Source organism: Poecilia mexicana, unplaced genomic scaffold, assembly GCF_051168715.1.
Source record: "Poecilia mexicana isolate PSO_F unplaced genomic scaffold, ASM5116871v1 scaffold_2, whole genome shotgun sequence".
Lineage (NCBI taxonomy): Eukaryota > Metazoa > Chordata > Actinopteri > Cyprinodontiformes > Poeciliidae > Poecilia > Poecilia mexicana.
In genome coordinates this window covers 57,216,984-57,232,250 of record NW_028263371.1, presented here as the reverse complement: position 1 = coordinate 57,232,250, position 15,267 = coordinate 57,216,984, and the positions used below count along the sequence as shown (strand labels likewise).

At 49.0% G+C, this 15,267-nt stretch overlaps 1 protein-coding gene across 1 annotated transcript in view; it reads left to right on the top strand.

The window, feature by feature from the left end:
• Window positions 1-1,520: 1,520 nt before the first annotated feature.
• hecw2a (HECT, C2 and WW domain containing E3 ubiquitin protein ligase 2a) overlaps window positions 1,521-15,267 on the top strand; it is a 28,422-nt gene continuing 14,675 nt past the window's right edge. Inside the window, 9 exon segments of the mRNA XM_088003595.1 lie at window positions 1,521-2,149; window positions 6,377-6,484; window positions 6,582-6,676; window positions 7,799-7,865; window positions 8,370-8,748; window positions 9,528-9,628; window positions 9,707-10,494; window positions 10,683-11,016; window positions 11,089-11,181. Coding sequence (XP_087859721.1) covers window positions 1,771-2,149; window positions 6,377-6,484; window positions 6,582-6,676; window positions 7,799-7,865; window positions 8,370-8,748; window positions 9,528-9,628; window positions 9,707-10,494; window positions 10,683-11,016; window positions 11,089-11,181 — 2,344 coding nt within the window. The 5' untranslated portion in view covers window positions 1,521-1,770.

Here is a 15,267-nt window from a genome sequence, read left to right as displayed (position 1 = left end):
AAACTGATCAGGACAGGTCCGGGTTCTACCGGTCTGGATGATTTATTATTTGGGTTTTAGAGTAAAAGCAGGTCAGAGTTTGAGCTGCTCCAAAATTCAGATGAAAAACCAAAAACTTTATTTTTTGCACTTTATACTTTTTGAAGAAGATATAATTTTTCTGTAAGATAAATTGGTGAATCTGTTCTGCTAGCGGACAGATTCACTCTGTTCCAGAACTCGGGTCGGAGCCAGAAATGGCCCCGCTCCGCCCTTTGGACCTCCTGCAGCGTGTTTTGGATCCATAAGGTTCAGAATCACAGAAACCGGACCTGTTCCTCTGACGACCCCTCTCTGGGAGGCTGGAGGCGGTTTCCCTGGAAACGGGTCGGTAATCCGGGTCAGTTCGGACAGGAGGAGGGATTACAGCGCAGAACCTCTGTACCTGTCCGCACCGATCTCCACCTGCAGGCCGGTCCGGTCCGCTCCCCGCATCTCGCCCAGCATCGGTGGAGCCATTACGTTACCATGGCAACGTCACAGCAGCTGGTTTCTGGGAGGAGACCCAGAATCAGACCGGGTCGGCCACGTGAGCCGGATTTACGGCGCCCTGCATCTGGATGGAGGTTTATTCTCCCGTAAATCCCTGTCTGAGGTTTCACTGTGTGTGTGTGTGTGTGTGTGTGTGTGTGTGTGTGTGTGTGTGTGTGTGTGGGTGTGTGTGTGTGTGTGTGTGTGTGTGTGTGTGCGATCTTGTCGAGTCAGGGACGTCCTGCTTTCCTTCTGATTCATCCCGGTGGAAACTCGGTACTGCAGGTGCCGGGTCGGCGGTTCTGTTCAGCCACATCGATTCCAGATAAAACCCGCTGCCCGCTTTTAATTTGAAAGGTTTTATGTGTCACGTGAGAGACAATAAGTGAAATTCTTCAGTTGTTGCCAGATAGCAGAGTGAGGAGTTTGGCCTCTGATCAACACTATTGGATCCCGGTTCTGTTGGTGACCCGGTTTGGACCAAGCTTCAGTGTTGGACTCACATTACAGTTTAGTTTCAAAATAAATTAAACTAATGAAAAGTTGTACATATTTTATATTCATTATATGGTTCAGAAGCAGCTCTATTTAGGTTAGCATTCATTTAAAGGAACTCAGGGTTTCGGCTGTTTTGCAGTTTTCTGGAAATTTGTTCCAGATTTGAGCAGAGAAGCTGAATGCCGCTTCTCCATGTTTGATTCTTTTTAGCTTAAGCTCAATATATAGCACTGAGCTAAATATATAGTTCAGTTTAAAACTAAATATTTAGCATCAAACAAATATTTAGTTAGCAAGCTAAATGTTTAGATGGCTACATACTGGTTTGAACCTAAATATTTAGCTTGCTAGCTATACATTAGCAGTATTTATATTAGCTGCAAGCTAAATATTTTGCTTCCAACTAATATTTAGCTAGTTAAATATTAGCTTGAGGTTAAATATTTAGTGTGTTAAGCGACTCGTTGCCAGGCAGCCATGTTGGAGACCAGCAGCAGGACTGTGCTGGACTCAGGCTGCTCACTGTTTGAGTCATTTAATTCTAACTTTGGTTTCCTATCTGCTCCCCTGAGGTTCCTGAACCTGACCTGTGACCCTCCTGTGACCTTTGACCTGTGACCATGGCAGTCTGTGAAGTCATTCGGTTTGGGTCAGACAGTCACAAGTATCCAGATCCGGCAGCAGCGGCGCTTTAAGGTTTGGTCCAGACGCTCCTTCTTCTTCTTCTTCTTCTGTACGTCTGTGACTGAGCCGCCGCCCAGCATGCGTCCGTCCCTCGCCACCGCGGTCCTCCCACCCAGGACCCGCTCCCACAATCCCCCCAACCTGTCGGTGGGAGGCCGCGAACACCTGTCCGCCCCCCGCCGGCGCAGCCCTCACCTGCGCCACACACTGAGCCCAGAGAACCTGCGGACGCTGGCGGAGCGCGGCGGGGCGGCTGTGGACGCCGCCTCCATCATCGGTGGGCCGGTCGGGCTCACGAGGGCCAACAGCGACACCGACCTGGTGACCTCGCAGAGCCGCTCCTCGCTCACGGCGTCCACGCTGGAGTACACGCTGAACCGCGGTCAGAACCTGGTCATCACCTGGGACATCAAGGAGGAGGTGGACGCCACCGACTGGATCGGGCTGTACCACATTGGTGAGTCCAGAGCCGGGACAGGGCCTCCAATTCGGGGGCCCCTCTTCCTGTGGAGAACTTTGCCTCTAGCCGCTTAAAAATAATCACTGGTTCTTATTGGCTGAGGTGTATTTTTGAACAAACTGACACAAACGATTAAACTCAGCATCAGATTGTAGCTGTGGTAACACAACAATCAAACTATGATGATTGTTTGCATTTTACAAAGAAAATTTACCAATTAAATCTTAAATTTAAATGTTAAAGAATATAAATCACTTAGTTTATTTCTGGAGAAATGGTTAAAACTAATTTACTTTAGCGCATTAGCATTAGCAGAATTAATTTTCATTATTACTGCTCAGGACCGGCCCAGGCCTCCATGGGGCCCTAAGCAAAATGTGGTTTTGGGGCCCTGTAGTTCTGCTAACAATGTGGACCGGCTGCAGTCAGCAGTCCGATCATTGGATCATTCACACACCTGCTATAAGCTGATTGCATCTCTGGCTGTTTACATTATATACATGTATAATATAGGATACATTTATTGGCCAACTGATTTATCCACCAGTCGATTTCTGGGACCGATTTCCTTAATTTTGGCGGATCATGATCTGCTGATACTTACATGTGAAGCTGATCTTTATAACTCAGCCTCTGTCCTCTCCTGCTCTGCAGTGAGAGGTTTGACTGACAGACCCACCAGGTCTGAACCTTTACAGTTAACAATATTCACCCACTGTGGAAACTCAGTGACTTTCTTGCTATATTTAGCAACATTTCAGACAAAAAAATTCATATCAACCAAAACCAAAATCAGCAGCTCAGGCTTTTTAAATATCGGTAAACAGGGATCGGCCAGAAAACTGCAATCGGAGAATCAACTAATTTAAAGTTTAAACTCACACAAAGACCCTAGCTTAAATGTCTGGCTGTTGAACTCGACCGTTCCAGGTCGCTATCAGGCTCATTTCTATTAGCAGCTTCACTAATCTTTGCATTACATTACATCACCAAGACTCATTAAAACAAACCTTTATCTTGGATTTTTTCTATTCTTCCTCTTTCTTTTCTCCCTCCCTGAATGATAAGTCCTTTTTTGAGACATTGTTTTGCTAACTTAGCTTCTGACCGGAGCTTTGGACATTTGGATGCTCTGCTCATCGCACAGCAGCTCATGATACCGGCGAAGTGTGCAGTACCTACCGCGGCCACCAGGAGGCCCCAAGAGCATTCTTTTTTTTTTATCCATAAAATAATCATTTCTACAAATATTATCAAATATATATTATTGTAAAACCAAATCACTTCATAGTGAAATTGTGTGTTTTTGATATTATGACATAAAAATTATTACTAAAAAAAAAAAATCAGCTCCACTGAGGGGCCCCAGCATTAGCAGCTGAAGCATTAGCTGCAAAGGCATTAGCTGCCAAGGTGTTAGCTGCTGAAGCGTTAGCTGCTGAAGTGTTAGCTGCTGAAGCATTAGCTACTGAGGTATTAGCTGCTGAGGCATTAGCTGCTGAAGCGTTAGCTGCCGAAGTGTTAGCTGCTGAAGCATTAGCTGCTGAGGTATTAGCTGCCAAGGTGTTAGCTGCTGAAGCATTAGCTGCCGAAGTGTTAGCTGCTGAAGCATTAGCTACTGAGGCATTAGTTGCCGAGGAGTTAGCTACTGAAGCGTTAGCTGCTGAAGTGTTAGCTCCTGAAGCATTAGCTGCTGAAGCTTTAGCTGCCGAGGTGTTAGCTGCTGAAGCATTAGCTGCTGAGGTATTAGCTGCTGAAGTGTTAGCTGCTGAAGTGTTAGCTGCTGAAGCATTAGCTACTGAGGTATTAGCTGCTGAGGCATTAGCTGCTGAAGCGTTAGCTGCCGAAGTGTTAGCTGCTGAAGCATTAGCTGCTGAGGTATTAGCTGCCAAGGTGTTAGCTGCTGAAGCGTTAGCTGCCGAAGTGTTAGCTGCTGAAGCATTAGCTGCTGAGGCATTAGTTGCCGAGGTGTTAGCTACTGAAGCGTTAGCTGCTGAAGTGTTAGCTCCTGAAGCATTAGCTGCTGAAGCATTAGCTGCCGAGGTGTTAGCTGCTGAAGCATTAGCTGCTGAGGTATTAGCTGCTGAGGCATTAGCTGCTGAAGTGTTAGCTGCCGAAGTGTTAGCTGCTGAAGCATTAGCTGCTGAGGTATTAGCTGCTGAAGTGTTAGCTGCCGAAGTGTTAGCTGCTGAAGCATTAGCTGCTGAGGTATTAGCTGCTAAAGTGTTAGCTGCAGAAGCGTTAGCTGCTGAAGCGTTAGCTGCCGAGGTGTTAGCTGCAGAAGCGTTAGCTGCTGAAGCGTTAGCTGCCGAGGTGTTAGCTGCAGAAGCATTAGCTGCTGAAGCGATAGCTGCTGAGGCTTTAGCTCCCGAGATGTTAGCTGCTGAAGCGTTAGCTGCTGAGGCTTTAGCTCCCGAGATGTTAGCTGCTGAAGCGTTAGCTGCTGAGGTGTTAGCTGCCAAGGCATTAGCTGCTGAGGTGTTAGCTGCCAAGGCATTAGCTGCTGAAGCGTTAGCCTGGAGGCTGAGTCAACACGCGTTTCAACACACACCCTTATTACAATGACACACAGTCCGTCCCAGCGGCTGCGTTGGCTAATCCTGCTTGTAGACGTGAATTTGACGGGGATTCACCGAGCCGACGCTGAAGGAGGCGATTCCACTCGGCGGTTCTGTCCATGCTGCTGAAACCCGATCCAGCGATCAGCATCCAGAACCGGAACCAGCTGAGAGTTCTCCCCATGAGGAAGAGCTGAGTCCGGATGTCCCCTCCTGGACACTTTATACTCCAAACGCCGGGTTGTCTCCGCAGTCAGCACAAGCATTGCTTTGGTTTACAGCTGCAGAAGTATTCACACCCCCAACCCGGTAGAACCAGCAGAACCTGCCTGCTGTGGGTCCAGTCTGCAGACTGAGAGGAATTTAACTACTGCTATGACAAACCCGTTAAAAATGAAGCTACATTTTCATGTTGTTTTGTGCCAAATCATGAAACAGCAACACAGCCGGTCAGTCAGAACACCATGACTGTGACCACAGCAGGTTCTGACGCTCAGTTCTGATTTTTTTATGTGGTTCATGTTTCTAAATGATTCGGCTTCTCAGTGAACAGTTTACGACCTGAAAGCTATGTAGCTAAGAACGTAGCTATGGAACAGGAGCAGATCGGATTTATCTGGGTTGAAATATCAGAATTAGTCCAATCAGACTGCTGTGAAAAAGTTGGATTTGAGTTGGATTAGCTGTAAACTTCCATACCACTGATCCCAGTATACACCCAGTAAGCAAGCACTGTCTGAGCAGGAGCTCATCAGAAGTGACGCCCATTTTATTATTATTTCCTTAGAGTTTGGTGTTTATTTATTTGCTGTTTCCTATTAGTTTCGATTTATTATCTTGGAGCTCCCCTGCTGTGTTTCTGCTCTTCTATGTTTTAAATTTGTTTTCTTTCTAGATCTTCATCAAGTTTCTCTTAGTTTTAGTTATTTTTATTTAGTTATTCCCATTGTGCCTGGATCTTAGTTTTTTGTCCTTCACCTGCTAGTTAACAGTTCTTCATGTTAAAATTTAATTTGCACCAGAAATGGTTTGATCTGGTTTAAGATGCTGCTCTGCTGTGTTTCTGATTTTGCCAAGTGTTTGTAGTTTCACTAGAAATGAAGCAGGAAGGAAGGTTGTTTGCTGGAGGCTCATTTTGGATGTTTTCTTTGTTCTGTGAAGCAGAAAATAAACCACAGAAGAAGAGTTTGTGCCAGGCGGGTCGTAAGGTGACTTCATATTGATCAGAAACTGCCAGAACTTAATTACCTGCAGCGGGGTCTCATAGCCGCCTCTTTCCTCGACTAAGCAGACATTCAATAACGACCCCGCACACACACACACACACACACACACACACACACACACACACACACACACACACACACACACACACACACACACACACACACACAGACACAGCTCCAGGTTTGGCTCCTCATTAATCTGAGTATAAAAGTGCTACGTACTGCGGAATCCCCCATCCGTGTTTTTAACTCCAGGAAGTTCGTCCTTCTGCTCGGCGGTTGCAGGAAGTTATTTCTGGACAGAATTTCACTGATTAAAGGTAAACGTGAGCTTGGATTGCCGAGTCTGCAGAGAAAATGCGCTGCATGCTGCAGCGCTGCAGGCTGCTGCAGCTGGGCGGCAGATGTCTGAGGGGTAAAAATAACCGCTGTGTTTCCAGATGAGACCAGTCCGTCCAACGTGTGGGACTGCAAGAACCGAGGCGTCAACGGGACCCAGAGGGGCCAAATCGTCTGGAGGCTGGAGCCCGGACCCTACTTCCTGGAGCGTGAGTTTGGACCCGGGTCGGTCTGGGTCAGATCCGGTCAGCAGGAAGCTGGGATGTCTGAACTGATGATGATGATGATGTTTGTCCTTCCTCACAGCGGAGACCAGGATCTGCTTCAAGTATTACCACGGAGTGAGCGGAGCTCTGCGGGCGACGACGCCCTGCATCACTGTGAAGAACCCGGCGGTTCTGGTGGGTTCCGACTCGGTTCTGATCCATCACAACCTGCAGGATGAGCCTCACTGGTTACCAGTTCATGGAGCCAGCAGCTCATACTGGAACATGTTTGAATTCATGAACATCCAGGACTTAAGAATTAACCTTCAGAAAAAAGTTCAAATTATAAAACCCATTTCTGTTTAAAATGATTTTTAAACATTTTAGTTTAACCGATAATAACTACAAGAAACTACACGTAGTTTATATCAGTTCTTTAATCAAATCAAAATAATCACTCAGTTTGAACAGACAGAAAGGTCAAAGGTTATCACTGACCCTTCTGAATGACCTCCATCCATCACCTTCCAGGGGAAGATTATTCCCAAAATATACAGATGTATGGAAAAAAAGGACTTTAAAAAATGTAAAATGTGAATAATTAAAAAGAAAGAAAATTAAAATAGAATAGAATTCAACTTTATTGTCATTGCACCGTCACAAGTACAAGCAACGAAATGTAGTTTGCATCTATCCAAAAGTGCTATACAGGTTATAAATATGTATTTACAGGTGTACAAAGGTGGTTATAAAAATAAAATGTTCAGTATAAATATAATATAGATAAAAATAAAAATATGGGAGCTATATGCACATATACAGAATATACAGAAATGTTAGGAATGGATTGTATATGTATTAGTAGAGTTACAATATAAGATAGATACTGGCAAATAAGATTTACAGATTATATACAGATTATAAACAGATTATAAACAGATTATGTATGAATGTGAGGACAGTCCGTATGTTGTTGTCCTTATAGTTTGTGTCAGGAGGCTAACAGCTGTAGGAAAGGAGCTGTTCTGATGCTTCAATAACTTCTATAACTAATTACATTTAAAAAAGTGAACAAGTAAAGAAAACGTATATAAAAATAAATACTAAATAAGAAAATGTAAAATAATAATAAAAACATTAAAATTTAAAAAATAATGAATTAAAAAGGTAAAAACAAATTGAAACAAGAAAAAGCTTATTCAGCAGATCCAACCCAGCTCAGAGAAATCCCAGAGCTCCATGTCAGGGTCCAGCAGGTTAGAGGTCAAAGGTCACGACCCTGAACAGAAGCGGCGTGTGTTTGCTCTGTGTCTGCAGGTGGAGGGTCTGGCAGAGCAGGTCGGCGTTGAACATCCACGGAAACTCATCAGCTTCACTCTAACCGGTGAGGAGAGCTGCACCCTGTCACTCATTCAGTTAGACATGTTGGCCGTTTCAGACTAAACATGTAGTTAGCACACTAAACATTTAGCTTGGAGCCAAATATTCAGAACCTCAAACTAGCTAGCTGCAAGCTAACTGTTTAGCATTGAGCTAAATAAGCTACTAAATAGCTCCAGCATAGTTAACAACTTAAATGTTGAGCTTGCTAACTTATTCAGTTTGAAGATAAGTATTTTGCTTGCAAACTAAACATTTAGTTTGAAACTGTGACATTTATGAGTGAATGAATAATATGGTGAAATACGACTTTAGATGTTTGGCAGATTATTGCTGCTGGTTGTTGACTGTGTAACTTCACAGTCGTGCATTTTGATCTCTTTATTTAACTCCATTCATTTCAAGCACCTCATGTTGGGACAGTTTAGGTTTCATTCTCCTGAAGCTCCACGTTTCTAGAAACCAGGATGTAGACTCTGGTTCATGGTCTGAGGTCGTTTCGTTGCAGATCTGCGCTCCACTGGCTTGAAGAAAGGCATGTTTTTCAATCCGGACCCGTACCTGAAGATGTCCATCCATCCTGGGAAGAGAAACATCTTCCCGGTCTTCAGCCACCACGGACAGGAGCGACGGTCGGCCATTATCGCCAACACCACCAACCCCGTCTGGCACGGCGAGGTGAGTCTCCTCCGCACGCCGCAGCGCCTCCCTCCAGCGCCTCCTCACACCTCCCATTCTTCCTCACAGAAATACACCTTTGTGGCGCTGATGACGGACATCCTGTACATTGAGGTGAAAGACAAGTTTGCTAAAAGCCGTCCAATCATCAAGCGTTTCCTGGGTCAGCTGGCCATTCCTGTGCAGCGGCTCATCGAGAAGATTCCAGGGTAGGACACTCAATCATGGCGGCTCCCTTAAATCTGATGTCTGAACGCCACACACCTCAAATACATACAGCTCAATGTTTAAAGAAATGGAGCTGAAGGTCATAGAGAGAGTTTAAACTGATTAACTGGTTGGTGGTTCCAGTTTGAACCATTACACTGATTTATCAGTCCAGTGGAAGTCACTGAGTTTCTAAACATCTCCAGATTCTACTCTGATCGGTTCAAATACGGCTAAAGGTCAGGAGAATTGTGACCTGGACACTGGCAGAAGCCCAGTGAAGCTGTTTTTAGTCAAGCCAGTTTAAAGGGGAAAACTCACCATCGTTCATGTTTTTATTTTTGGTCTCTGCTGCTTGAAAAACATCCAGACGCTTAAAATGAATCATCCAGACGCTTTCTGGAAATAAATCCACATTTTTTGGTGTCTGGAAAAGGATCTGCTTCAAAAGCCTTCCGGTTCTGACGTCAGAATCAGGTGGAACTGCTCCGTTGCCTAGCAACCCCAGCAGAGCAGGTTTTAATTGTTGAAACTTCTGCTTCTGGGTCGCAGACGGACCGTTGCACAGTTAACATGGACATGAGGGGGCGGAGCCAGCAGCAGCTTATTTGCATTTAAAGGGACAGAGACAAAAAAACCTGAAACCTGAAAACAGGCGAAACTGAGGAGGAGAAATCTGATTATCTGATAACAGAGTGGGGAGTATGTATATATCTGAGCCTATGTGGATCGTGCTTCCTACTTCCTGTTTCTTGTTTTCTACTTCCCGTTTCCTGTGCAGGGTCCAGCCGGTCAGCTTCCCGCTGTGCCGCCGCCTGCCCACCGAACACGTCAGCGGCCAGCTGCAGTTCCGGGTGGAGCTGACGTCCACAGGGCCCGATGGTGAGCCAGGCTCCGCCCCCGTGGCCCTATGACCCCACCCACCTGTCTCTGTCCTCACCAGCCTCTGTCCCGCTGCAGGTGCCTCGCCGGACTCCATCATCGGCCTGTCGCCGCTGAACGGTGCCCCGGGAACGCCGTCAGACGACGAGGACCTGCCCCACCCGTTGCCAGGCGTGGTGTCCGTCGGCCTCTCCCCCACAGGCCCTCAGGGGCCCCACGGGCTTTGGGAAGGCGGGGCTGCCGCCCTGCCGGAGAAGGAGCTGCCCGCCGTGCGTCCGGCGCGCTTCGTGGAGGTGGCGGCGGTTTGTGAGCGCTCCATCCTCCAGCGGTCGCTGAGCGAGGGTCTGGACGCCATTGAGGCCCCCAAAGGGCCCGGTGAGAGGCCCCTCGGCGCCGCCTCACCCAGGCTGTGCTCCAGCTTCCCCACACACACCAGACTCAGCGACATCCTGCACATCGACTCTGACGAGGACGAGGAGCGCTCTGCCATCAACGAGCTGCTGCCCCTGCCGCCGTCGCCGCTGCTGCTGAATGGAGAGCCTGCTGATGGCGGCGGCCCCGACGATGACGACCTGTTCCTGGAGGAACCGGAGCTGCAGGGGGCAGAGGGAGGGCCTGCGGACGCCCTGGTTGCAGAGCCGGGTCTGGACCTGGACGACGCTTTGGAGCCAGAGGTTTTCCTAGAGGTGGAGGAGGAGCAGACTGTTACCCATGATGCTTTGCCAGAGGCTGTGGAGGCTCCAGAACAGGAGGGGGCACCAGGCGAAGACCTTACGTCAGAGATGGATTCCTTCTCCATGGCAACGGCACCTCAGACCGCCGGCTCCTCATCAGACAGCGGAGCGGTTACCATGGCTACTGCTGTGGTGAGTTTGGTTCTCCAACAGGAGCTGGGTCTTATGAATCAGTTCCTCTCAAAGAATCGTTCAAATGTTACAGCGACAAGCCGATGATGACATCAAAGGTGTCATCCAATCAGGAGCCAGCATCTGTTCTTAAGGGTCAAACTGGTCCACATGTGAGCTGGTTCTGACCCAGGTGGTTCTGTGTGCAGGAAGCCGATGATGGAGCGGCGACAGCCATTGATCCGGGGGGAGACGGGGAGGCCGGCCTGCCGCCGACCTCTCGACCTGGGGATGATGATGATGGTGAGGAGGAGGAGGCAGGAGGAAGAAAGGCGGCCTCCGAGGCTGAAGCAGATCCTCCAGCGGCCAGCGAGCCACCGCAAGAGGAGGAGGAGAAGGAAGAGGAGGTTGGCGTGAGGAGGCGGAGTCTGCAGGCCGCGGGCGGCAGTCATGATGGACAGGAAGTGGCAGAGACCAAGACTCAGGAGGAGGGGGGGTCTGTGGATGCGGAGCACGTTACCACGGAAACAGACAGGGAGGAAGGTATGGCGCCTCCTGCTGGTCTCAGACAGACAAATCTCACAGAAATAATCCAGTAAACCGGTTTTCCCCCAGACGATCCCGTTAACGGCCATCCGGTCCGATCGCTGCCTTCGGTGCGCCATGACATCCACCGCTACCAGAGGGTGGACGAGCCGCTGCCCCCCAGTGAGTGTGTGTGTCTGCATGCTGAATCACGCTGGATCACGCTGCATCATGCTGCATCACGCAGCATCACGCTGCATCATGAAGCATCACGGAGCATCATGAAGCATCACGCTGCATCACGCTGCATCATGCTGCATCACGCTGCATCATGCTGCATCACGCAGCATCACGCTGCATCATGCTGCATCACGCAGCATCACGCTGCATCATGAAGCATCACGGAGCATCATGAAGCATCACGCTGCATCACGCTGCATCATGCTGCATCACGCTGCATCATGCTGCATCACGCAGCATCACGCTGCATCATGCTGCATCACGCAGCATCACGCTGCATCATGAAGCATCACGCAGCATCACGTTGCATCATGAAACATCACGCTGCATCATGAAGCATCATGAAGCATCACGCTGCATCATGAAGCATCACGGAGCATCATGAAGCATCACGCTGCATCATGAAGCATCACGCTGCATCATGAAGCATCACAGAGCATCACAGAGCATCACACTGCATCACGGAGCATCATGAAGCATCACGGAGCATCACACTGCATCACGGAGCATCATGAAGCATCACGCTGCATCACGCAGCATCACGCTGCATCATGAAGCATCACGCTGCATCATGAAGCATCACGCAGCATCACGCTGCATCATGAAACATCACGCTGCATCATGAAGCATCATGAAGCATCACGCTGCATCATGAAGCATCACGGAGCATCATGAAGCATCACGCTGCATCATGAAGCATCACGCTGCATCATGAAGCATCACAAAGCATCACACTGCATCACGGAGCATCATGAAGCATCACGGAGCATCACACTGCATCACGGAGCATCATGAAGCATCACGCTGCATCACGCAGCATAACGCTGCAGCATGAAGCATCACGCAGCATCATGAAGCATCACGCAGCATCACGCTGCATCACGCAGCATCATGAAGCATCACGCAGCATCATGAAGCATCACGCAGCATCACGCTGCATCATGAAACATCACGCTGCATCATGAAGCATCATGAAGCATCACGCTGCATCATGAAGCATCACGGAGCATCATGAAGCATCACGCTGCATCATGAAGCATCACGCTGCATCATGAAGCATCACAAAGCATCACACTGCATCACGGAGCATCATGAAGCATCACGGAGCATCACACTGCATCACGGAGCATCATGAAGCATCACGCTGCATCACGCAGCATAACGCTGCAGCATGAAGCATCACGCAGCATCATGAAGCATCACGCAGCATCACGCTGCATCACGCAGCATCATGAAGCATCACGCAGCATCATGATGCATCACGCTGCATCACGCAGCATCATGAAGCATCACGCTGCATCACGCAGCATCATGAAGCATCACGCTGCATCACGCAGCATCATGAAGCATCACGCTGCATCACGCTGCATCACGAAGCATCACGCTGCATCACGAAGCATCACGCTGCATCACGAAGCATCACGCTGCATCACGAAGCATCACGCTGCATCACGAAGCATCACGCTGCATCACGAAGCATCACGCTGCATCACGAAGCATCACGCTGCATCACGAAGCATCACGCTGCATCACGAAGCATCACGCTGCATCACGAAGCATCACGCTGCATCATGCTGCATCACGCAGCATCACGCTGCATCATGAAGCATCACGCTGCATCATGAAGCATCACGCAGCATCACGCTGCATCATGAAACATCACGCTGCATCATGAAGCATCATGAAGCATCACGCTGCATCATGAAGCATCACGGAGCATCATGAAGCATCACGCTGCATCATGAAGCATCACGCTGCATCATGAAGCATCACAGAGCATCACAGAGCATCACACTGCATCACGGAGCATCATGAAGCATCACGGAGCGTCACACTGCATCACGGAGCATCATGAAGCATCACGCTGCATCACGCAGCATCACGCTGCATCATGAAGCATCACGCTGCATCATGAAGCATCACGCAGCATCACGCTGCATCATGAAACATCACGCTGCATCATGAAGCATCATGAAGCATCACGCTGCATCATGAAGCATCACGGAGCATCATGAAGCATCACGCTGCATCATGAAGCATCACGCTGCATCATGAAGCATCACAAAGCATCACACTGCATCACGGAGCATCATGAAGCATCACGGAGCATCACACTGCATCACGGAGCATCATGAAGCATCACGCTGCATCACGCAGCATAACGCTGCAGCATGAAGCATCACGCAGCATCATGAAGCATCACGCAGCATCACGCTGCATCACGCAGCATCATGAAGCATCACGCAGCATCATGATGCATCACGCTGCATCACGCAGCATCATGAAGCATCACGCTGCATCACGCAGCATCATGAAGCATCACGCTGCATCACGCAGCATCATGAAGCATCACGCTGCATCACGCTGCATCACGAAGCATCACGCTGCATCACGAAGCATCACGCTGCATCACGAAGCATCACGCTGCATCACGAAGCATCACGCTGCATCACGAAGCATCACGCTGCATCACGAAGCATCACGCTGCATCATGCTGCATCACGCAGCATCACGTTGCATCATGAAGCATCACGCTGCATCATGAAGCATCACGCAGCATCACGCTGCATCATGAAACATCACGCTGCATCATGAAGCATCACGGAGCATCATGAAGCATCACGCTGCATCATGAAGCATCACGCTGCATCATGAAGCATCACAGAGCATCACAGAGCATCACACTGCATCACGGAGCATCATGAAGCATCACGGAGCATCACACTGCATCACGGAGCATCATGAAGCATCACGCTGCATCACGCAGCATCACGCTGCATCATGAAGCATCACGCTGCATCATGAAGCATCACGCAGCATCACGCTGCATCATGAAACATCACGCTGCATCATGAAGCATCATGAAGCATCACGCTGCATCATGAAGCATCACGGAGCATCATGAAGCATCACGCTGCATCATGAAGCATCACGCTGCATCATGAAGCATCACAAAGCATCACACTGCATCACGGAGCATCATGAAGCATCACGCTGCATCACGCAGCATAACGCTGCAGCATGAAGCATCACGCAGCATCATGAAGCATCACGCAGCATCACGCTGCATCACGAAGCATCACGTTGCATCATGAAGCATCACGCTGCATCATGAAGCATCGCGCTGCATCACGAAGCATCGCGCTGCATCACGAAGCATCGCGCTGCATCATGAAGCATCGCGCTGCATCACGAAGCATCGCGCTGCATCACGAAGCATCACGCTGCATCATGCAGCATCACGAAGCATCACGCTGCATCATGAAGCATCACGCTGCATCATGAAGCATCACGAAGCATCACGCTGCATCATGAAGCATCACGCTGCATCATGCAGCATCACGAAGCATCACGCTGCATCATGAAGCATCACGCTGCATCATGAAGCATCGCGCTGCATCACGAAGCATCACGCTGCATCATGAAGCATCACGCTGCATCATGCAGCATCACGAAGCATCACGCTGCATCATGAAGCATCACGCTGCATCATGAAGTATCACGCTGCATCATGCAGCATCACGAAGCATCACGCTGCATCATGAAGCATCACGAAGCATCACGCTGCATCATGAAGCATCACGCTGCATCATGAAGCATCACGCTGCATCATGCAGCATCACGAAGCATCACGCTGCATCATGAAGCATCACGCTGCATCATGAAGCATCGCGCTGCATCACGAAGCATCACGCTGCATCATGAAGCATCACGCTGCATCATGCAGCATCACGAAGCATCACGCTGCATCATGAAGCATCACGCTGCATCATGAAGTATCACGCTGCATCACGAAGCATCACGCTGCATCACGAAGCATCACGCTGCATCACGCAGCATCGCGCTGCATCACGCAGCATCGCACTGCATCACGCTGCATCATGAAGCATCACGCTGCATCACGCAGCATCGCACTGCATCAAGCTGCATCATGAAGCATCACGCTGCATCATGCAGCATCATGAAGCATCACGCTGCATCATGAAGCATCACGCTGCATCATGAAGCATCACGCTGCATCACGAAGCA